The following is a 21,454-nucleotide window of genomic DNA, read 5'->3' as shown; positions in this document are numbered from 1 at the left end:
TGGCCTGCCAAATCGAGGGTGTCCAAGAAGCCGCGGTTCACCTGGACTCCGACGGAATGCCTGAAGCCTTTGTCGTCGTTGAAGCCAGCTCTTCGGTCGGCTCTACCTTCATTCTCGCACGCCTATCCTCTCTCCCCGGGTATGCTCTTCCAGAGATCTGTCTCTTCCACCGTGCCTTCCCAAGGACACCAGAAGGGTTGGTGGACTTCGAGCTTCTGGAGAAGTACGATCTATCTCAGGTTAACTGGAGAATATCTACCCACTCCCTCCGTGTACGCGTTGCGACATTGATGCTGGGCTACTCAACATCGAACCCGCCAATCACACCCGAATCCGACTTTTTATCCTTAGAGGGAGTTCCCTTCTGTTGGAAAACTGTCTTATCAGCTGCGAAAATGTACTGGGGTCGATGTGGGGATCACATCGTTATTCACCAACAGCACGATCGTTGGTATTTTGTGCTCCTCTTCGCTCGACGCTCGGTATGAGACTGCCTTCTTCAACGCCCCCCTCTACCGCCCCCTCCAACGCTCCCTCCATTTTTGATTCTATGGATAAATTGGTCCCCAATTCTCGTCAACCATCAATCTCGGAAGACTTCTCAGCATCAAGCAGGACAAGGGGCCAGCATCATCCTTTCGTTCTACTCATTCAATCGTTACCTTTCGTGCTTTTTTATCCACGGGACTTTTTTTTCATACTTGCTTTTGATATTTGCCCCAAGTTTCTGGGACCGAACGGGCACTCTAATCTTTGCTATGTTAGCCTCTCGTGTCATGGCCCCGATTGTCGCAATCTTTTTTCAAGTGGATCATAATAGGGCGATACAAGTCAGGAGTTTATCCCATGTACGTTTCCGTTTCGTGGACTACCATTTCTCGCAGCTGACCCTTCCAGTAAGGTGGCCGAATTATTATCTCCGATGGTGGATAGTAAATCGAGCCTTGATGTACGTATCATTTCAGCCTTTGTCTGCATGACTATGAGGACCGACGAGGTATTTCTCAGGACAGCTGGTCTTGGAGTGTTGGTTCTTAGCGCCCAGTTCGAAATCATCTACTTTCACCTATTCGGTGCAAAAATCGGTCGAGGCGTCGGTATCGATCGACGAGCGCAGCTGGGAGAATTCGACCTCATAACCCTCCACGACGGGTATAGGATTGACCAGGCACTCGTCCGAGGATTTTGTTTTGATCGTGATGGGCTCCAATACCTCCACCAACACGATGACTTGAATAACCCCTGGCTCCTCAATTCCCGAAAATTCGGTTTACGGCCCTCAATCCTCTAGCTTCGAAGGACCTTCACCCTCCATGTTCTCCATGTTCCCTGCTTACAATCGCAAGGTCCATCGCACAATTGCATTGGGCATTGAGGTGCTTCGTCGCGTGGCCTACATCGTCATCGTTGATTATGTGTCTTGTACGTTAATCTTCTGCAGACATTTCTACATTTCCCGATAGCTGACGGTCTTTACATAGTAATTCCATGGTTCGTGATGTTGTGGTTGATGTTCGACCTCACTTTCATCGTTATTGAGAGGGAGGAACCCCTCATCACCGCCATCGCCTGGTTTGCGAACCCCACCCGGGTTGCTTTTCATATTGCAGCCAAGGCAGTTAAAGCGGTCGTTGTTCCTCTACTTAGGTTGGGGTTAGGCCTCATACTTAAACGTATCCTTGGTTTGAACACGGAGTGCCGTGGTACACCATCTCAAATGTCTTTGTTTCGACAGTTTGTCAACTCGAAGCTTCTCTCGCAGAAGAAGCTTAGAGGTGCGTTTTCCATTCTTGACGCGCATTACGAAGTCGTATCGGTAAGTAGTGGCGATCTTTATACTTCGGGAGGTTACTTATAGTCGTTTTCAGATTTATGAGGCTATGGGAGCTAAAGTCGGACGTCGATCATACTGGCCAGGATTCGGGATCAACTGTATGGATCCTGAGCCAGTGCTGGAGATTGGGGACGATGTACGTGTTGATATCCGCTGCGAGGGAGGGAACTAATGGCCAGCGAATAACGACAGGATGTTTCTGGTTCTCGCTCAGAGATCTTCACCACCGATGGTATTGGTTCGGAAAAAGTTGTCATTGGAAATGGAGGTCAGCTGTTCATTGTTTCGTTGCAGTCGAATCCGTCTCTCATGTCCAGTTCATAGCCATGATTGCTGATCGCGTAGTACTACTACTACCCGGTACTCGTCTAGGTAGATCTAATGTCAGAAAAAGCGCGAGCAGTCCGCCTTTATCATTCTAAACATTCTGTTGTTTGACTCTTTTAACGCTTCAAAGCTTCATCTGCCAGGCGACAATGGCACCGCGACGAAGGTTGTCTTAGAATCAGGGCAGGTCAGTTGAATCTCTTACTTTTGGGCCTTCACCAGTGCGACTCGGTCCGAACGACTCAATGATGATAATAATTGACAAGAATATGCCACGCCGTGGGTATAACTACTTATAAGGATTGAAAGTTACAATTAGATCAATAATACAGCTACTTATGTGTTTCGTAAAGTCCAGAGTGAAAGCGAAGTCGGACGAGTCCTAGAACATGCCCGCCAGCAACCACACCAACGATACTATTCCGAAAACCTGAAAACTAGGTATCGCACCGAATCTTCCTACACTCCCGTCGATCAGCGGGACACTCACACCAATCGTTTGATTGACGCAGTTGATCATACCGCTATCGACTGTAGAGGGTAAGTCCACGTCCCTAGTGCCCTCTGCTGCAAATGCAGCCGTGTTGTTGTAGCCATCCAAAGTCAGAGCCACACTGCTAGAGCGGTAGTATTGTATGACCTGCTCTGGCTTAGGTGCAGGGGCGGACGTATTGAACGGTGCGGCGTTTGAGTTTGGTGGCGTGATAAACGTCGAGCAGTTTCGGTTGATATCCGTAACGAGGTCGATAATGGTAGTGTTGTCTGCGACAATACGAAGGACAGTCTGTGTCGAGGAAGTTGACTGGAAAGAAGTAGTATAGAGGGCGCCTCCGGGTCGTGAGGTGTTGCTCGGAGAACCGTACTCGTCGGTGTAGAGGTAGGAATGGGTTCCTCCGATAGCGGAACCAACCGCACCTCCCCATATTACGGGCCAAAAAAAGAAAGGAAATCCCCGTCCAGCGACCCCGCGTCCAGCTATACCTGGATAGCCGCTTCCGTACGTTCTAAGTTTTTCAGACCGATCGTTAGGCCACAAAAATTCCAAGCGAGCCTTTGTAAAGGAAGAAGTACCTTGTACCGAATATTTGACTCCGAGATCCTCCACCTACTGCACGGCCAGCAAAGAATTGGCCTGCTGGGATGACACTAGGAGCTCCACCACCGGAACCGTACGAAGACATTGGTCGACTCCGGCCTGGATAGACACAGACTTGAGCAACGAGAAGCGAAAATAAAAGGTCGAAAATACAAGCTTACCTCCTGCATTGGTGCTGCTCGTCTTTGTGAACGGGCTCTTGGTACCCCCACTTTTCTTTCCACTACTAGACTTTTTCCCACTGGATGATTTACCTCGACCGCCTCCTCCTCCTCCTTTCCGTTTGTCAAACCTTCCGGATGAACGAGTGTCTCTTCGGGATATGAAGGGCACGAACATGAAAAGGAGACGGTGTGAGACCAGATCGTAGCTGCAAAAAAATGCCCTTTATATAAAAAAGCCGGAACAAGGAGATTTCAATATCAAAAGGGGTCGTCGAATTCCTGTGCGAGCCTGCCACTAGAAAGCTGTTGAGAAATGGATACGCTCAAATAAAGCTGTCTGAAATCAAGACATTTCGTGAAAGGACTTTGCACAGGGTTCATACACTGGTTTGGATTGTCTGAGAGGTTGCCAAGCAGGAAACCACGTATGGGAACGAGTCAAGATAAAAGGCAAAAGCTATTGTTACGGTGGAAGGTTTGCCGGGGTATTTGTCATCGGAGTTGCCCGCTCGGCCACGATTCACCGATATTTCCCACCGCGTGTTATTGTCACGGTGTCACATAGCACGAGGCAATATGAGTTCACTAACTACAGTGACGGAGCACTTGGGAAAGGACGAAAGACAGGACGTCCGGCTTGGTTAAAAGGCGGCGGAATCCCCTACCAACACTGTCGATAGTTCTTGGAAAGCTGTGGATGGCAACATCCCGACACTGCCGCGGCTTCAATCTGCTGCCGAGCCGCAATATGTCACCAACCCCGGCCCGCAAACCTGTTCGCGCCGACTCGCGCGGCTCTTGAGTACTTGAGTCTTCTCTCATTGTCAATGCCCACGACGTACTCTAGACGTTTTCGCGATGTCGTATGATCCCATAGGATTCCACCTCACACACCTCTCACTGGATGTTGATTCGTTCAGAGGCTAGGGTTGGGGCTAGAGAGCCGCGCTGTCATCAGGTGGGAGTAGAAAAAGAAGATCGTCTGCATGAGTGTTGACCTAGGGGGGGGGGGGTTGTTCCAATGGTGTCTCCAAACCAGCAGAATCGCTGAATGTAGTCCATTGAAGGTGTGTGAACATATTCTTACTCCTGCATCGCAAACTTGAACCAACGAGCAGGTTTTCTTCTTCGATTATTGGAAGTGTTATTTTCGGAAACTATAGTTTTATGCATTGCTGTCGAATATTCTACCTGGGATGTCAAAAGAACCGATATGTCGATGATGCCAAATGGCTCATTTTATAACGCTATTGTCCCAATCCGGCCGCTGGTGAATTTTTACCGTCTTGTCGTATTTCATATCCTTGTAGGAGGTGGCCATCGACAGCAAGAACTTGACGCGAGGCGGTTTCGATTTGGTTTAGGGACAGGGTTCTAGCAGAGTTTGGGGGTGCGTGTCGGTGCGTTAATCCGAACGCTGAAAGTTTCTCTGTGGTCCCTGTGCTTACAAAAAAACATAGGAGTGAATGAGATTAGCGTTCACCTATGTATGTCATTCGGCCCCCAGCTACCCAGCCTCAAGTCAAGACTACTTCACGAACCGGATTGCCTTTTCATGAAGACATTGTCTAGCCTTCTGTTTTTGATCCCCTAAGCTCCTATTTCGATATATGTCAAAGCACAGACCAACTGATGGTCATAGTCAGGAGTTATGTCGTAGTACCTTCCACGGTCCCTGCTTGCGCTTTCTGGCCTAATAAATTCAGCTCCACGAGTACGGTTACGATAGTGGCATTCCATCCCTATTTCCATTGCCAACGGCAGCAACCGACTTCTACAAGCATTCCATTCGACTCTACATGGCTCGGAAGCGAAGAAAGCCTCATCGTCGTAATTTTCGTTACAAGTGCTCGTTTCGGGACCACCACCTGCGTTTTGTGTGCTCATTATTTCAAACTTGAGTTCCTTGTTAGTTATGACCGTCTCATCCTTCAGCAGGAAGGCGAGAAGGTCCCGACACGGCGACGGCTTCGTGAAACCGGATATGCCTAGAGAAAAGGAGAAACATGCAGCTCGGGTGTCATCCAAACTTAGACCCGGAAGACAGAAGGTGAAAACTTCTTACCGGAGTACTATGGCCGATTTGACTTTATAAGCGCCTCGAACCCTATTAGAACGCTGCAAAGTCATCTGCTCCTCGTCCCATTTGCCGCTCTCTGGTGTTAGGCCTTTGCAACGACTCTCCGACGTAAGGTTAATCTTTGTACCGCCATTTTCGTCGTTCTTCAAGCTATACACCTCAATGGACCGTCGGCCATCCTTCAGAAAGGCCGTTCTTTTGGCTCTCCTTGCTCAGGCCGTTTTGTCCTCGCCCGTACTGGGGCAAGATGGGAATGACGGTTCGCCCGGTACGCCACCACTATTGTTCAATCTTTATGCCCCCGACTAACCTTAAAGTCGATACAGACCCGAGCACGGAATGCACCGCCTACACGCTCCCTCTCGTCCAGAGCAACCTCGGCTCGTTTCCAGCAATCGGGAAGCAGGCGTCAATTGTTGCTAATGATACTGTAGCGAAAAGTAAATGGACTGAGATTTCCGGTAAAGTCCTCGGGACTGAACCTAAGGTACTTTCGCCCGTCGTTCCGATATTACTGTCTTCTGATATTGATTGTTCGTTCCGTTCTTCCCATTGTAATAGCCGGCGATGGGGTCGACGACTGGTTATAGTACCTCAGATCCCGATTGTTGGTGGACGTATGGCCAGTGTACAACCCCCAAAGCGGCGGGTCTCACCCCTGACGTCGTTGACGTACCTGAGGTGTGTATATACCTTGAGTGGATACTTGAGCTTTTACTGAAACTATCTTTGTTAATACAGCCATCGACTATGGGGTATGGTTTTGATGATGGCCCTTATTGCAACCATAATGGCTTTTACGACTTTTTGAAAAGTTCAAATCAGAAAGCTAGTATGTACTCATCAATTTTTGTTTTACTAATGACTCCTAATCCTTTACGGCTTCGCGTTACCTACTGTTCTTCAGCGATGTACTTCATTGGAAGCAATGTGATCCAGTGGCCGAAGGAGGCTCAGCGGGCATTGACGGATGGTGAGTGGTTCTTACATTGAAGCTTCCAACAGGCAAATTGACCCCTGTTCGCTTAGGGCATGAGTTGTGTGTCCGTACGTTCAACCCCTGAACCAAAGTCTTCGGTTAAAGTACTTACTAAACCCCAAATCAAACCCCTCAGACACCTGGTCGCATCCTTACTGTAAGCTGTCCTTCTCTCTCTGACGACACAAGTTTACCGATAGGGTTGTTTATAAATAGTGACATCATTACAGAGCGAGGATGTTTTCGCGGAGTTGTATTATTGTATGTCCTCCTGCCATGTCGAGTTAAAATATTGATAACTAACTGACGATTCCGTGGGATTATAATAGCTGTATGTTGCTCCCCATCCGCGATTTATGTGCTGGAGGAAATTAATTGCCGCAATTCCAGATTCAGGCCGTAAAACTTGTGGTAGGCGTTACGCCGACGTGTTTTAGGGCGAGTAATATGTTATTTCACTTGAACCGGAAAAGGAAAATAACACAACCTGCGTCTCCAGCCTCCTTATGGCGATATCGACGACAGAGTGCGCAGTATTGCTACGGCACTGGAACTACAAAGCATTTTATGGTCATATGACAGCCTGGATGCCGATGTGGGGACAACGGGTGTCACTACAGAAAGCGTGGATACGGCCTACAAGGATTTCCTGGCGACTGCTCAGAACGGGACGTTTGCCAGTAAAGGGACAATTCTCCTCGAACATGAGGTGGATAACTTCACGGTGTCGAAAGCGATGCAAAATTATCCTCAGTTGAAGTCGGCGTTCAAGGTGCGGCACAGTCATTTTGTCGATGCCCTATTCAGAATTCGTTCTATCAGTACATTGTTCCTGTCGGAGTAGCGCTCAACAAAACCCACCCATATGTCGAGACTAATTACACCCTGCCGTCGTTTGAGCAATGTTCGTGAGCTTTTGATTCGGCTTAAGCCCGCTTTGCTGATCATTTTTGTTCCAGACATTGCCGGCATAACGACATTGAGTTCTTCACCAACGTCAACGACATCCCCTACTTCTACAAATGCCGGTGCCGCAGCCTCAGCTTCAAGTAGTCAGTCGAATAACCGGAATCTGAAAAATGCCGGCACTACCACAACAGTAATGTTCCCCATGGTTTGCTACATTTTTACTATTGCCATCGGTTCCCTATCAGTTCTTCTGTGAAGCGGACAATGAACTTGATGATAGAGTTACACCACTAGCATGTTTATTAAATAAGTACCTCTTTCGTCAGATACCATCAGTACTTATTCTCCTACGAGTCCCATAAGATGGTTAGATAATAGATTGTTTTGATAGGTTCCTAAATAATGCGAGAGTGCGGAATTCGAGCGAATTCCAAATTTGAATTGACATGAGATCTCTTTGCACCTTAGGCAGGAGTTTGACAGGTGCCGTAAACACCTCTTAGCCCCGTTTTAGTCGTGTGGGAAATGGACCTAAGAGGCCCCGCTTCTGAAGTGCACTAACGTCTTCTTTCACTTCGTCCACGGCTCCCTCCTCGCTCCCTCCTTGCTCCGCCAATCCTCCTTCATTGTAGCGTCCACCGTAGCGCTCTCCGTGGTTTAAACAGGTTTGTTTTGTCCACCGAGAGTGTGCTCATCACTCACTTACCCCTATACAGCATGCACGACACTCAGAGCCCAATACGACTCCGCGCTACTACCGCAATCTCTGTTCTTCACCATTCCTCCCACATATTCTCGTTCCGCTTTGCTCCTCAAAATAATCCAATGAATGCTATCAGCCGGCAAATACTAAAAATCAAAACGCGAGGTCTAGGATCTGATACTATTCAGGTTACGAGGTACTATGGTATGCTCATACAATGTGACGGGTTAGTACAGGTCCCGTTGGATATTGCGGTACGCCGTGTATTTTTATGCCTTTCCCGCGATTGTTATGGCTCACCTCATTAACAATTTCTGTCCGTCATTGACAGTCACCTGATACATGGCACTCAACACACGGCACAACATTCCAAATCCCAAATGTGGCACGCAAGGCCCGTATGTGCATATACGCCAAATCCGCCAGCCTGACAATCGTCAATTAGGGATGGGTTATTGGCGCCGGCGCAAAGTTCCAATGGAGAAGGGTCGACTACGAATTCAACGCATGGAAATGAGGCCATCCGATGTGAGTACAATCTGCCGTCTCCCCATCTACTGGTTAGTAATTGCTCCAAGTGCCCAGGAAAGAAAACGCACCTGGTCAGTATGAGTGCAGATGGTCGCCTGTGGTCGGCGAAGGATGAGTGCAAGATATGTACATCTTGGTCGTGTTTGTCCTTGTTCAGGCAAAACAGAATTACTTGAAGAAGTAGTCAACATACGGAAATGCTTGTATCAATAGAATAGTGAAACTAATCAAGCTATCCAAACTCTCTCATTTTTTAACAAGATGCCTTCAGTGTACGTCAAAAACTGCAATTGTTTGGAGGCCCGGACACCGGCTACTTGATAGCCGGTAGTTTTAGGAGATTTCGGGAACATGAACTGTATATTGTGGATGTTCTATACACTCTCCCGCTTAGATATTTGAGACTTGACTTTGGCTTAAGGTCTAAATAAGCCTGTCAAGAGTTGATTATCTTCAGCTAAAAAATGAATTGGTGTGAAAATTTCGTAGTCGGTCAAGGTGCGTCTCATGTATGGTTAACAACCCGACTACCCTGACCTACATAGGGTGAACCTACAGAGAGTCAAAATTCTTCAGACACATTCTTGTTGATATTGAATCATATTTGAGTATCTATGATGAACGAGGACACCAGTGGAGTGATGTACTACTTGCCAGATTATGTGTAATAGTATATATATATTATCTACTTGTTTCGCTACAAAGGTCTTGTACAAAGGCTACTAGTAATATTACATTACCGATTCACATGACCGTCATAACTTCAGAAATCCAGACGCAAACGACGCCGACGCCAAGCTGGGTGAAGACCGAGCAGTGGAACAAATCAAGTACTGCGAATGGCGGTGATGTCGGCCGTGTAGAGAAGCGACCCTTGCTAGTACACTGCCTGCCAGGGGACAACTCGAGAGGGCTGGAACATTTTGAAGTGGACCGGAAAGAGCTACTTAGGACAAAGGTGATAAGCATGTACTGCAGAAATGTGATGGGTACGTACTGCCTATAAAGCCCAGGTCCTAATGCACATTGGTTCCGGCGGCAGCATTAGGAACTGTGCGAGCTTGCTGGACCATGTTGTAAAGATGACTGAATACTGAGAAAAATCAGGCAGTAGCAGTTGAAATCAGAAAATGGAACAAACGTACCGAGGTGGTTGTTTACGCCAGGAACCGCTCATTTGCCCTGCTAGTCACATGCATTGACGGAGCTGGCGTGAGGTCGAAGCCGAGTATAACAGAGGTGAGAGGCTACAAAGAGAGGTTGTGGGCTGGGAAGATTTACAAGAACAGGAAGAGTACCGTGACGCACCCATTTAAAATCCTGTACACATTGTTTCCGGTAGCAGTAGGCAGGTTTGCTGAGCATGTATTGCAATGTGACTAAATACTGGAGAAAACCTACAGAAATTATGGAGAGTTTTAGTGGCGGTAGGTGAGCAAGCAAAAAAAAGCGCACCGTTGTCGCACCGAGAACCATTCCACCTGCCGTGCACCTGTGTTGGACGGAGCGATGTGAGATGCAAACGGCGTCGAATGAGTAACCTTGAAGTCATGGCGAGATACGTTAGAATGCAGATGAGAGGCATATGGGAGAAAAAAGCATTGGGGGACGGGATTCCAGGAAGGGAGCGAGGAGGGAGCAGGGGACGCGGATGGAGGAAGCGAACGAAGGCGTAAGAAGTCGTCCGTTACACTTCGGAAGCGGGGCCTCTTAGGTCCATTTCCCACACGACTAAAACCCCCCCTAAGAGGTGTTTACGGCACCTGTCAAACTCCTGCCTAAGGTGTCTCTTTGGCTCCCGTTTGAAGCCGCTTAGTCATGGTGACCATATCCTCTTTGGTCCCGACCTCCAAGATATGAACCTGAAAACATACATACTGAATCAATTGGCCGCACAGGCCGTTGACAACAGCCTCGTCACTGATATCGATGATCATTGAGGTTTTATATCGTTGCATGCTGTGTCCATTCAATGGGAAGACTTGGCAGTTAACCTCAATGCGCACGTACGGGACACTCGCGGTAACTGGACGGCGGTACTTATACAGTGATGGTTTGCCTCAGGTGGGTGGTTCGTTCTCTTTCCTCTTCACCTTCGCTTTCTTTTTTTTTCTTTTTCGAAGTTTCGTGCCCGGTCACGATTCGATTTCTAACATACGGTTCAGAATCGTTATTATACTTTTCTAAATTTTTTTAATTCACGGAGAAGAGACGAAAACCAATCACCATGTTCATCATTGCAGTGGCTTTGGCATCCCTGCTCAGCGTCTCGGCGGTAGACAGGAATACGGTTGCAGAACAATCGGCTATTCAGGGTGAGTGTTGCCGTATCCCGTGTTTCTTCACTCGGTCACCTCACCAATGTTCATTATCACTCAACTATCATAGACCCCGTGAAACAATGCGAAATATACAACTTCCCTCCGATTGAAAACGAAATTCCCAAGTTCCCAGAAGTCTTCAAGCAAGCTAAAATCCTCCCCAATGACGCTGCCGCACGTGCCAAGTTTGACGAAATTTTGAAGAACATTCCCAAGATCGCTCCAAAGGTGGTGATGAGCTCGTCTATCTTGGTTTGGTTTGGGCTAATACTCGCTTCCACTTACGGACAAATGCGGGCACTGAGTCCTACAACATCGACAAGGACCCTGATTGTTGGTGGACGAAGACGCAGTGCACTGAAGCTAAAGCGCAGGGCGTTCCTTCGGACATCGACTTGGTACCCGAGGTGCGTGTGGCCTCTTGCTGGTATATCAACAGTTTCTGATTTATTGATTTCAGCCTGAAACTCTGGGATACGGTTTTGACGATGGCCCCAACTGTTCACACAATGCGTTTTACGACTATTTGACAAAACAGAAACAGAAAGCCAGTGCGTCTGACAGGCATTCCTGTTTCTCAGCGATCCCCTCATCATCTCTGTACAAGCCATGTTTTACATCGGGAGCAACGTGTTGTCTCACCCTTTGCAGGCGAAACGAGCTATGGATGATGGTGTGTCCTTGATTTGCTTCCTACCTTCAAAGCGTGCTCGGGCTTACCCTGTTACACTCAGGCCACGAGATTTGTGTTCGTGAGTTAAATGTTTCTTACCTGCTGTCTGAACGACTTTCTGACGTCTTCCAGATACATGGTCTCATCCCCAGAGTACGCTTTCCATTCGAGGTCTGGGCATTCTTGTCCGTTAACCCAGTTACTTCAATTCAGTGACGAGCCTCAGCAATGAAGAGGCATTCGCCGAGATCTATTACAGTACGTACTCATCAATTTTGCGGGATACATTTGATGTGATGGCTGATTGTGTCATTATATTGTAGCTGTAAGTTTCTGATCGCATCGTCGATCTTTCAATCAACATCATTCTTGGCAGGACGCTAACCAGAAATCTATATAGATGCAAGCCATTAAACTCATTACTGGTGCTACTCCTACTTGCTTTAGGGTAAGTATGAGCTCTTCCTGGTGTCTATACCCCTCATCATTCATGCTTATCGTCGTGACTAGCCTCCGTTTGGTGACGTCGACGACCGTATTCGTGCTATCTCCAAAGGCCTTGGCCTCACGAACATCCTATGGAAATTCGACACGTTCGATACCGTTGCTGGGCCGACAGGAAAGGTAGAAGATGCTGATATTAAGAAGAATTATCAAGAGTTCATCAAACTTGCTAAGAATGGGACTTTCAGCAAGGTACGTCTCCTCCCTTTACTTTCCCTAATCTTTGCTCATCCTTAAATTACAATTCTAGTCTGGAGCGATTCTTCTTGCACACGAGACAAACAACCAAACGATGCAGGAGGCGATCAACTTTTATCCCCAGTTGAAGTCCGCATTCAAGGTATGCAGTCACTTCCTCCTAGTGACCAAGAAAAGCCGATACTTACGTTCTTCTCACTGGCATTTTATAGCATATCGTGCCTATTACTGTTGCTTATAACAAGACCCAGCCGTATGCTGAGAAGGATTTCAAATTCCCGGACTTCGCTAAATGTTCGTGTTGACTATCTCCCGGTACTGTCTTACTGACTGTTATCACTTCATCTCAATAGACATCGCCACCGAGCCCACAAAAGTGCAAGATGGAACTTCAAAAGGCACGTCGCCTAAAGCTTCTTCGTTCCAAGCATCCTCTTCATCTAGCACCTCCACGTCAGGAATCGTCTCAACAACAGTAACTCCCACCTCTACCTCATCAATGTCTACTTCCCGCTCGTCTGCCATCAATCAGGCCAACGATAACGGCGCGACCACGACACTAGCCACCGTTAAGGAATCACAAACGGCTGCTGATAACAACGTCAGTGGGTCGAAGAAGAATGGGGCAGAGGCTTTATTAGGCCATTCTTCGACTTTGGTCGGGCCTGTTGTCCTTGCGTTTGTGATGCTAGCTCTCGCTAGCCTGTAATTTGATTTTCGTATTTAGGGGGTTTTAGGATATCTACATGGACTCGGGGGACTCGGGATTGTATACGGTGTACCTCTCTCTCTGTTGTCCGTTTCCTGCCTGCTCATTTTATGTGTATCTGTAGCACTTCAGCTGTAAATGAACGTGAACACCGACGAGTTTCATTCCTGTTACAAAAAAAAGGGCGGGGTACTGCTTATACCATGTACACTCGAAAATAAATCTGACACGAAAACTCCACCCTGGTGACTGGACACCCCGACATCCGGACCCCCAAGATTCATTGGGAAAGAGGAATTATTCCAGGTCTGGAGTAACGTTTTCGCTCTATACAGTGAAAAGTTAAGTTGACAGACAAAAACATTCAGCCTCTCGATCCCTCATTTGAGATTATGTTCCTGAGGTTTTCGTGAATCCCGGAGGCGCTTTGGCACCACGGGCTGCTTGACTGAGTTTGGTATCGCCGAAAGGCTGAAATCGCATCACTTCGAGTCGTGAAGACGGGACGGAAGGGCAGTTGCTCCGCAAAGTAAGACTCATAAGTGTAACAGGAGCGATAGCCCCGCAGATGCAGGCATGGTTCGGTACGAACTTCAAATGGCACTTCCACGCTCGTACTACCTTTTAATCGTACCCGCCGGTCGATAACGACGGCGGCAATGCATCTGGCCCATTACCACATGTAACACCAATATCGTCTGTGAGCGTGAGCTCAACAGTTGATCCACTGGTGAACACATCCCAATCCAAATAACAGTTTGTCTTGTACGGCTTTCCGTTAACCCTAACGTTCTGAAAAGACGGGCATGGTCAGGTCCGGTATACAGAGAAAGAAATTGACAGTCAACCAACCTTTACGAAGACCTTCCCCCCAGTTCCGTCTTCCGGATTTCCCTCAAATCCAATTGACTTGATGGTCGTGGTCGAGTTGAATACCGGGTTGAAGAATGATATGGATGGGAAGTAGGGCGATGATAGCAGAAACTGCCTTGTAGCTGGTAGGGGATAGAGCCCAGCAAGGTAGAACGCCGCGTAACTTCCCATTGCACCTGGTGGAGTTCAAGGACGACGAAAGTAAGAACCGTAGTTAAGATGTACGAACCGGAATCTAGACAAGATATATTCAGTAAGGTGACCTTCGACAAAGATGGAACACAAAAACTTACCATCATTCCCCGGGAGCCCACCCGGAGTCGTGTCAAAATTCTGCGCAATCACCTGTCTAGACCGTTGCGTACTCAACCCAGGTCGGTTCGCATAATGGTACATAAATGGCATCTGCTGAGATGGTTCATCTGTAGGCTCGAAGTATCCTTGATCGAAGATGAAATCCAAACGGTCGATAAAACTTCGTGCACCACCCTGGAGCTGAAGTAAACGCGCAGTATCTTGAGGGACATACTAGAGGGAAGGCTTGAAAATTGGTTGTGGAAGGCGAAGCTTGTTGAGTTACCTGCGAATACTGTAACCAACGTATCCATCATACATTAGCCAATTGGGTCGCGAACCGACGATTAAAAGCTCACAATTATCGGTGACCCCTCATAAAAACCATCCATATTAGCAGCATCCAAGAAACAAGTGGCTCCTTCAGGATCATGAATACTACAATGTCTTGGGTCGGTAAAGTCAAAGGTTCCGTTAGATGATCGTGGCTGTCAAGAGATAGGTGCGGAAGTAATCAGCTATCGCGACTTGGACAGGACGGTAAGAAAAGAGGTTTACCTGCATCATTCCTCGAACAGAAGGTGCATCTGGTACGGTAATGTTGGGATTCCAGACGTTGAAGTAGTTTCCGGCACGTTGAACATACTGCGGGTTCATAGAAGTTAGTGACAATATAATGGCTAAGAAAGGAAACGACCGGCTACAGACCTTCGCAGCATCCTCAGTATTACCTCGTATTTTCGCCACTTGAGAAATCGCAAAGTCACCGAAAGCATGCTAAGTAAATTTGTCAGTCTTGCAACCCATTCTAAAATGGCGGGTCCCCTTACCTCGAGAGTCCGAGAAACTTGTTTCGAATTGGCACCTCCCGGATCAAGGATATCGTGGGGAACATAATCTAAACAAGGTCATCAAAAACCAACGATGGAGATATGAAGCTGGAAAAAGATCCCTACTGAACGTCTTCCACGCATTGGCCTGTCTTCCTTGCAAATTCCAATTCGGAGGTTCGTTCTCTGCATCAGCGAGTAAAGCGTTGTATAAATCATTTCCGGAAACATTCAGTGCTGCTGCTCGTTCATGGTATCTAAAGCTAAGTTAGTATTCTCGACCGCAACAAGAAAATCCGGAGACTTTACTTGACCCAGAACTCTCCCAAAATCGGATCGGCATCTAAATGTCCAAATAAGCAGATGAAAGAGGAGAGTATGGGTGTTAATCGAAACTTACTACTTCCTCCTTGAATCCAGTGTTGCGCGGTAGCACCCCGACATTCCGGAAGCCATCCTATATTCGCGCGTGAATACCAGTCCGTTAATTTTTCAAAAGCCAAGACGAACCTTCATGTTTCTGTATATCGATCATAGCTCTTACAATTCTCGCGAAATTTACCGGGTCTTGAAGGGCCAAAAGAGAGTATAACGTTCGGTAAGTATCCCAATTGCAGTAATATGAATCGTAGTACGGCTCTGTCGAATTCCATTTGGGATTTTCTCCCGAGTCTAGGGATTGAACGTTAGTCAGCAAAAACCCTTGAATCAAGAGATTAACCTCTCACAATCTGCTGGAGAAATATGACTTCGGTAAAGCTATCCATATGCAAGTGAAATTAGAAACAAGGAGACCAATAAAGAAGTTGGAATATGTTACTGACAGAAGAATAAAATAACTTGACGATATCCTCAGATACACCCGTAGTATCCACCTGTATACGTCCAAGTAGCTCATTCCACTCTGCTCGATTTGCCTGGTGTACACGATCAAAATCGAAATCCGGAATATCTTCTTCTGCATTGGAGCACGCTTGTTCGGATGAGATGAAAGATACGCCAACTCGCGCAAGGATTCTAGTAGGCCCACGAGGTGCTTTCCTGAACCCAAAAATCGCCCCGGCTTCATCTCGGGGACCTTACAGAACACACTCGATAGTTAATGCTGACTCTCAAAAGATACAAAGACAGGAAAGAATCGCTCACCAGCATACACCTGCTTCAGGTTCGTGGCTCCCGTAATCGTGGTATCAGACAACCAAACTCCAAACTGTACAGGTGTCCCAAGGTCAAACCCTTCACCCTTGAAATCCACACAAGTGAAAGCCCGGTACGACCCAGGCCCAAATGAAGCAGTGAAAGTCGCACCACCTTGGACTCTCGCTGTCTTGGGGTCAAGACTCATTTCTTGATCACGGCTGCTCTGTTGCCCATCGTTGGTGATGTCAACTATCATACGAGGTGAAGTTACGCTGGAAGGAAACGTGTAACGATGGAGAGCAGCACGACGAGCAGCGGTGAGTTCGACGCGGATGTCATTTGAGAGGTTTGTTGAGAAGTAACCGGGGGAGGCAAAGTCGTCTGGTGTGCCTATGCAAGCGAGAAGAGGTTCAGTTAATAGCATTTCTCGACAATTATCAAAGAATACTAACTATCTGGAAGAATTTTTCGTTGCGTCGCCCGTAAGAATAAAGAGGTCGGACATTGCTCGAATGAAAAGCAGTCTGTGTCCTTGAGGCCGAAGAGCTTGAAATTCGAGAGTGGGATGCCCTGGTCAAGAGGCATAAGATACGAAGTGAAAGAAGAATAAGGGACGTACGCCACCAGTACCACTATCATGAAGTTGAGAGAATCCGATGACATCGAACCTTGTATCGGCATCGTACCCCCCTTGCTGCAGGAGGAAGAGGTTTAACATGTAAACTTTCAGAATCCAGGTGAATTCCACGAACATTTTCCGGTGAGTCTGTATCCATCCCAACCTTGATCATTCCATGCGGTAGTGTCGCACCTAGCCAGAATTCGTTGAGCACAAGTTGCGATAGGCGTGCTTGAGAGCATTACCAGGAAAAACGTGTCCTCCATTTGTGGTGCCGATAAATGGCAGAACAAGGCTCGCTGGATCTTCTATCACTCTTGATGAATTAGACGTGTTCACAGCCGTCGTTTGAGCCCTAGCAGATGGTTTGAGTCAAATACCGAGTAGTGTGAAAGCTCAGGAAACTTACCTCAAGCCGCCAAGTTCCAACAAGATGCCCAAAATTCTCGCACATGCTTTCAACGTCAGCATTAGGTCCAGATGTCTGCGTAAATCGGCTCTTGAACGCCTTTTATAAAGTCCTCACTGTGAGAGTTACGAGACAAAAATCCTCGAAAGCCATCAGCTGTTATTGTAATGGCTCAATTGAAAATGGTCATTTTCCGATGATCTGAGGAGGAACTGAGTCAGATGCTCACCTACAGGGACTTCCTTTGACCTTTGAGAAGCTTGACAACCACTTGAATTTGAATTTGACATGGGACAACAAAACCGCATGGTTTAGTTGTATCGGTAAAGCAACAGCCGGCCAGAGATCAGGAACATGCCGTAGGCAACTCACTGAGTTACGCTAGTCTGGAGAGAGCAGAAGACAACGTTGGGCGTATAAGTGTTGAAATCCGTCTAGACCATTGCGCACTCAATCCAGGTCGATTTACACAATGGTACATGAACGGCATCTACTGAGATGGTTCGTCTGTAAGTTCGAGGTATGAAATAAAATTTCCTGGAGCTGAAGTAAACGCGCATTATCTTGGGGGTATGAGAATACTTTGCGAGCAGCGGAGAATGACAGGACTTGGGCAGGAGGAGCAGCGGTGGATGCCATTTTGAGAGGCTTGCTGAGAGTTAACCGAAAGAGGCAAAGTCAACTGGTGTGCCTATTCATGCGTAGAGAACTTCAGTTAATAGCATATTTTATTGTTATAGCGAGTGCTGACCAGTCATTAGTCCGGTCTCCGACTGAACAAAGAGGTAGGGCAGTATCCGAATGAAATATGGTCTGTGTCTTGGAGCTGAAGAGCTCTAATATTCGCGAGTGGGATGTAGGGCCGAATTTGTGGGCCTGGTCAAGAGGCATAAGATACGAAGTGAATGAAGAACGCGTCATACGTCACCAGTACCACTGCATGAGGTTAACAAAATCCGATCGCTTTGAACCTTGCATCAGAATCGTATCCGCATGCTGCAAGAGGAACAGGCTTAGCATGTAAACCTTTCAGAATTCAGACGAATAGTGCGAACGGTTTCCGATGAGTCCGTGTCCATTCCAAACTAGACCACTCCATGCAGTAGCATCGCACCTGACCAGAATTCGTTGGAAACACGTTGCATGAGCTGTGCTCGAGAGCATTACTGGGAAAGACGTGCCCTCCATTTGTGGTACCGATGGATGGCAGAACAAGGCTCGCTAATTTTAATTTTCTATCACTATTGATGAACTGGACGTACGTATTCACGTCGACGGCTTGAGTCAGATACCGAAGAGGGGAAAGTTCAGAAAACTTACCTCTAGCCGTTAAGTTCCAACAAGATGCCCAAGAATCTCATACATGCTTTCGGCCTCCCAGATATATCGGCACTTAAAACCTTTCAAATAAACCTTACTGTGAGAGTTATGAGATAACCAAGTCAGACGCCCACTTACCTTCAAGAAATTTGCAAGAAACGACCACGCATGGGAGAAGAAAGCGTAAAGCACATGGCACACAATGATTATGATAATGGGAGAGAAAATGGTAGCACTGCCACAGAATACACCGTACAAATCGAATGACTACATAGTTCCGCGGTAAATAACGAAGCGGCGAAAGCCCGCCCATCTAAGCATTTATTATAATCCGCGAGAAATACTTCTCCAGACCCTCTACGCCTTCCACCAGAGCACCAACGTAGGCATCCGGTCTCACAACCACAAGCCATTTCGCATCGTCAATCCCAATCTTGTAATTCTTATACGCAAACCCTTCACGATCCTCCAAAACACGACTTGCTCCTTTCATAGTCGGCAGTGGAGAAGACGAACGTGGGTGGATGACAACACTCTGTATGAGGCCTTGAGGGTACTTGAGCAAATGCTCGAGTACAACTACAAGTGAAGGATCGTGCTTGTGGCCGTCGAAAATCAAGACCGTATGTGCCGTGGGTTTGAACACTTCGTACAAACTGGTCGCCATATTCATATTTCCGTCCTCCACAAGTCCAGGTGCTTCTGGCGCTCGATCTCCACCTTGTACTGTAGCGTCATGTCCAGCGCGATAAGGATCTGCCAGCTCTTTCGACTCGGTGTACCTCTCATCAACTACGATAGGGCTACCCCGATAGTTGACGCCAAACATGCGCATGTCAAAACCTCTGTACCATCCGCTTTGATCTCCCACGTGGGACGTTTCGAAGGTCTTCCGGAATAGCTCTGTGGTTTTATCAAGCATCGATGCAATGACTGGAAGTCGTTCTTGGGTGTAGGTATCTAATAGGCCGACTGGAGCAAGGCCTCTCTGCACGAGTGCTAATTTCCAGCCGAGGTTGATCTGGGGAGTGATGTGATGATGTCAAGATTGGAAAAGGTCAGAGAGGGAGAGAGAGACATACAGAGTCTTGCACACTGGAGTTCATTCCCTAAGTGAAGAGAAATGGATGTTTACCTTGGCGCGAAGTAAATAATCGAGCGCAAAATAAGACTGACCTGACCTCCAGTTGGACTGTGCGTATGAGCGGCGTCTAGAGCAAATGACTTGAGAAAATGGGACTCCCGGGAGTGACATGAAGATAGCAGCCTCACCTCCAGCAATGAACACCCTTCCTTCTTTAAACGTGTCGGTCATCCGAATGTTCAACCTACGATTGCGTAAGAGCATGGTATTTGTCTTCCGATACAATAATTGATTGTTTACCTCCAAGTGCTGATCCATGTCAAATCACCGAATTCAATATCCTTCCTCCCCGTAATATCTTGGAACGCCTTGATGAGCTCCTCTTTGTTTGACGATACTCGAGCCATGTCTATACTTTTACCACCGATCATGATGGCGGACCGGTCACCACTGGATGATGTAGGAATGAGGAATGCCCTACGAGGAAGGCAATGTGTGAGCATGGGTTCAAAGTTGGAAGTCGTAAAAGAACTCGCATTCTGTCTTGCGGACTTCCCCACATAATAAAACTCTAACCGAGGACCCTTTCAGCAGCTACGAATGTAACGAAATAAACGAAGGATATCACCTTCTGCTCATTTTCACTGCCAAATGAGAAGTTCTTGATATGAATGTCGCCCAAAACAACTTGACCCCGATCATCCGTCTGCCCTTTAAATTGAAGGCCGAGCTCCTTGCGCACTTGACTCCTTCCACCGTCGGCCCCGACCAACCAAGCAAAGCGAGCTTCCTCAAACACTTCTCCGCCATCAGCAGTATGTTTGACTAGACGTGCTAAAACATGGTCGGAATGTTGGGTGAGCGAGAGAAATTCTGTCCCGAGTTCTACTTCGACGTTGAACCGGTCCTTAAGGTGGGCACGGTAGATTTCTTCTTGAATTTCCTGGCGTAGCAAACGCGGGTTTATCTGGTTCAAAATTCAATGTCCGAGTCAGTAACTCTTCAAGTGTCATGAGTAAATAGTTCAACGAACCCGGTAATACTCAGGTTTGGGGTCCATTTCTGCAGACATATCTTCGATCCGAAGGGGCTGCGGGCGCTCTGGGGAGGAATGAAATATGAGAGGACCAAGGGGGAAAGTCCCCTTTTCCATGTCGTCCCAAATGTTAAATAATTTGAGGAGTTCTTGAGTTCGAGGCTAGTTGAAAGTAAAATTAGACGAACGACTCCTACAACAGACGAGCGCTCATACCTGAATTCCGGCACCGCGTGTCCCCACTGCAAAAGTCACTTCCCTTCTGATTATCCGAACGGGAACACCATTCGTGAGCAAGGCAAGAGCAAGTGAAAGGCCTAAAAGACTTGATTTCAGCAGACTCTACTTAGATCAGGCGCTGGCTACCGTACCTGTCGGTCCAGCACCGACCTATGAGAGATTGTGTTAGCCTCATAAGACCTTGAAGCGATCGTGAAACGTACAATAAGGACAGGGGGTTGCATCTGGTTGATGGGAGTCTGCTTCTCGTCAGGGTTCTTCTGTGTGGGGGAATATTCTGAGCTGCTTATGGTGTTTATATATCTTGAGGCGGTTGAATCGGCTATATTATGTATGTGCAAAGGACGCGCACTCCCCTCTACTATGGATAGTGATGATTCGGTTCCGTTTTGACTTGATGATGCCAGTTTACGCAGTTGCAGGATGCCGCGTTGAGACGCGTAAGCACGCGCATATTCGTCATACATAATGGAAAAAATACCATTTACGTCGTTCTTTTGGAAATTGATCGAGTTTAACGTCATTACAGATATGGGAATACAGGGAGGACTGACTATTTTCGTACATTTGAATGTCCAAAT

At 47.3% G+C, this 21,454-nt stretch overlaps 11 protein-coding genes across 11 annotated transcripts; 7 read left to right on the top strand and 4 right to left on the bottom strand.

Moving 5' to 3' along the window:
- Positions 1-56: 56 nt before the first annotated feature.
- E1B28_005424 (uncharacterized protein) lies at positions 57-488 on the top strand (the record flags this gene model as incomplete). Its single annotated transcript, XM_043149985.1, has 1 exon — positions 57-488. One exon carries the CDS (start codon positions 57-59, stop codon positions 486-488), a length of 432 nt encoding a protein of 143 aa, XP_043011069.1.
- A 270-nt stretch (positions 489-758) lies between these two features.
- Positions 759-1,291, top strand: E1B28_005423 (uncharacterized protein; the record flags this gene model as incomplete). The annotated part of the gene is made up of 2 exons (XM_043149984.1): positions 759-848; positions 902-1,291. The coding sequence occupies 2 exons, from the start codon at positions 759-761 to the stop codon at positions 1,289-1,291; spliced, it is 480 nt and encodes a 159-aa protein (XP_043011068.1).
- A 31-nt stretch (positions 1,292-1,322) lies between these two features.
- Positions 1,323-2,256, top strand: E1B28_005422 (uncharacterized protein; the record flags this gene model as incomplete). The annotated part of the gene is made up of 5 exons (XM_043149983.1): positions 1,323-1,422; positions 1,482-1,816; positions 1,869-1,970; positions 2,027-2,102; positions 2,159-2,256. 5 exons carry the CDS (start codon positions 1,323-1,325, stop codon positions 2,254-2,256), a joined length of 711 nt encoding a protein of 236 aa, XP_043011067.1.
- Positions 2,257-2,392: 136 nt separating this feature from the next.
- Positions 2,393-3,896, bottom strand: E1B28_005421 (uncharacterized protein). Its single transcript, XM_043149982.1, has 4 exons — positions 3,772-3,896; positions 3,419-3,716; positions 3,233-3,356; positions 2,393-3,165 (listed from the first exon to the last, which is right to left on the bottom strand). The coding sequence occupies exons 2-4, from the start codon at positions 3,594-3,596 to the stop codon at positions 2,544-2,546; spliced, it is 924 nt and encodes a 307-aa protein (XP_043011066.1). The 5' UTR covers positions 3,597-3,716; positions 3,772-3,896; the 3' UTR covers positions 2,393-2,543.
- Positions 3,897-5,663: 1,767 nt separating this feature from the next.
- E1B28_005420 (uncharacterized protein) lies at positions 5,664-6,565 on the top strand (the record flags this gene model as incomplete). The annotated part of the gene is made up of 6 exons (XM_043149981.1): positions 5,664-5,769; positions 5,828-5,988; positions 6,063-6,182; positions 6,243-6,333; positions 6,409-6,474; positions 6,531-6,565. The coding sequence occupies 6 exons, from the start codon at positions 5,664-5,666 to the stop codon at positions 6,563-6,565; spliced, it is 579 nt and encodes a 192-aa protein (XP_043011065.1).
- Positions 6,566-6,986: 421 nt separating this feature from the next.
- On the top strand, positions 6,987-7,645 carry E1B28_005419 (uncharacterized protein; the record flags this gene model as incomplete). Its single annotated transcript, XM_043149980.1, has 4 exons — positions 6,987-7,006; positions 7,063-7,252; positions 7,303-7,384; positions 7,440-7,645. 4 exons carry the CDS (start codon positions 6,987-6,989, stop codon positions 7,643-7,645), a joined length of 498 nt encoding a protein of 165 aa, XP_043011064.1.
- Positions 7,646-10,850: 3,205 nt separating this feature from the next.
- E1B28_005418 (uncharacterized protein) lies at positions 10,851-11,474 on the top strand (the record flags this gene model as incomplete). Its single annotated transcript, XM_043149979.1, has 3 exons — positions 10,851-10,938; positions 11,012-11,351; positions 11,405-11,474. 3 exons carry the CDS (start codon positions 10,851-10,853, stop codon positions 11,472-11,474), a joined length of 498 nt encoding a protein of 165 aa, XP_043011063.1.
- Positions 11,475-12,017: 543 nt separating this feature from the next.
- E1B28_005417 (uncharacterized protein) lies at positions 12,018-13,183 on the top strand (the record flags this gene model as incomplete). The annotated part of the gene is made up of 7 exons (XM_043149978.1): positions 12,018-12,065; positions 12,128-12,313; positions 12,372-12,461; positions 12,532-12,613; positions 12,673-12,717; positions 12,778-13,097; positions 13,153-13,183. The coding sequence occupies 6 exons, from the start codon at positions 12,018-12,020 to the stop codon at positions 13,026-13,028; spliced, it is 702 nt and encodes a 233-aa protein (XP_043011062.1). The 3' UTR covers positions 13,029-13,097; positions 13,153-13,183.
- A 606-nt stretch (positions 13,184-13,789) lies between these two features.
- On the bottom strand, positions 13,790-14,433 carry E1B28_005416 (uncharacterized protein). The gene is made up of 3 exons (XM_043149977.1): positions 14,195-14,433; positions 13,881-14,136; positions 13,790-13,820 (listed from the first exon to the last, which is right to left on the bottom strand). The coding sequence occupies exons 1-2, from the start codon at positions 14,304-14,306 to the stop codon at positions 13,883-13,885; spliced, it is 366 nt and encodes a 121-aa protein (XP_043011061.1). The 5' UTR covers positions 14,307-14,433; the 3' UTR covers positions 13,790-13,820; positions 13,881-13,882.
- A 109-nt stretch (positions 14,434-14,542) lies between these two features.
- On the bottom strand, positions 14,543-17,255 carry E1B28_005415 (uncharacterized protein; the record flags this gene model as incomplete). Its single annotated transcript, XM_043149976.1, has 16 exons — positions 14,543-14,683; positions 14,754-14,840; positions 14,904-14,972; positions 15,026-15,093; positions 15,152-15,282; positions 15,335-15,368; positions 15,426-15,482; positions 15,536-15,697; positions 15,754-15,784; positions 15,850-16,103; positions 16,172-16,555; positions 16,618-16,735; positions 16,785-16,859; positions 16,918-16,976; positions 17,030-17,139; positions 17,194-17,255. 16 exons carry the CDS (start codon positions 17,253-17,255, stop codon positions 14,543-14,545), a joined length of 1,842 nt encoding a protein of 613 aa, XP_043011060.1.
- A 1,571-nt stretch (positions 17,256-18,826) lies between these two features.
- On the bottom strand, positions 18,827-21,340 carry E1B28_005414 (uncharacterized protein; the record flags this gene model as incomplete). The annotated part of the gene is made up of 11 exons (XM_043149975.1): positions 18,827-19,534; positions 19,596-19,622; positions 19,690-19,724; positions 19,786-19,841; positions 19,898-20,074; positions 20,134-20,168; positions 20,226-20,564; positions 20,631-20,795; positions 20,850-20,950; positions 21,005-21,023; positions 21,077-21,340. 11 exons carry the CDS (start codon positions 21,338-21,340, stop codon positions 18,827-18,829), a joined length of 1,926 nt encoding a protein of 641 aa, XP_043011059.1.
- Positions 21,341-21,454: the final 114 nt, after the last annotated feature.

The sequence above is a fragment of the Marasmius oreades genome, chromosome 3 (assembly GCF_018924745.1).
Source record: "Marasmius oreades isolate 03SP1 chromosome 3, whole genome shotgun sequence".
Classification (NCBI taxonomy): Eukaryota; Fungi; Basidiomycota; class Agaricomycetes; order Agaricales; family Marasmiaceae; genus Marasmius; species Marasmius oreades.
Note: the sequence above shows the minus strand (reverse complement) of the source record. Positions and strands in the feature narration are given on the sequence as shown.

Coding starts and splice junctions, on each gene's coding strand:
- E1B28_005421 (XM_043149982.1), bottom strand. CDS start 3,596: ATGTTCGTGCCCTTCATATCCCGAAGAGACACTCGTTCATCCGGAAGG. Junction 3,357..3,418: donor GAGCAGCACCAATGCAGGAG/GTAAGCTTGTAT, acceptor GTGTCTATCCAG/GCCGGAGTCGACCAATGTCT. Junction 3,166..3,232: donor AGTCAAATATTCGGTACAAG/GTACTTCTTCCT, acceptor TGAAAAACTTAG/AACGTACGGAAGCGGCTATC.
- E1B28_005416 (XM_043149977.1), bottom strand. CDS start 14,306: ATGCCATTTATGTACCATTATGCGAACCGACCTGGGTTGAGTACGCAA. Junction 14,137..14,194: donor TGGGCTCCCGGGGAATGATG/GTAAGTTTTTGT, acceptor TATCTTGTCTAG/ATTCCGGTTCGTACATCTTA.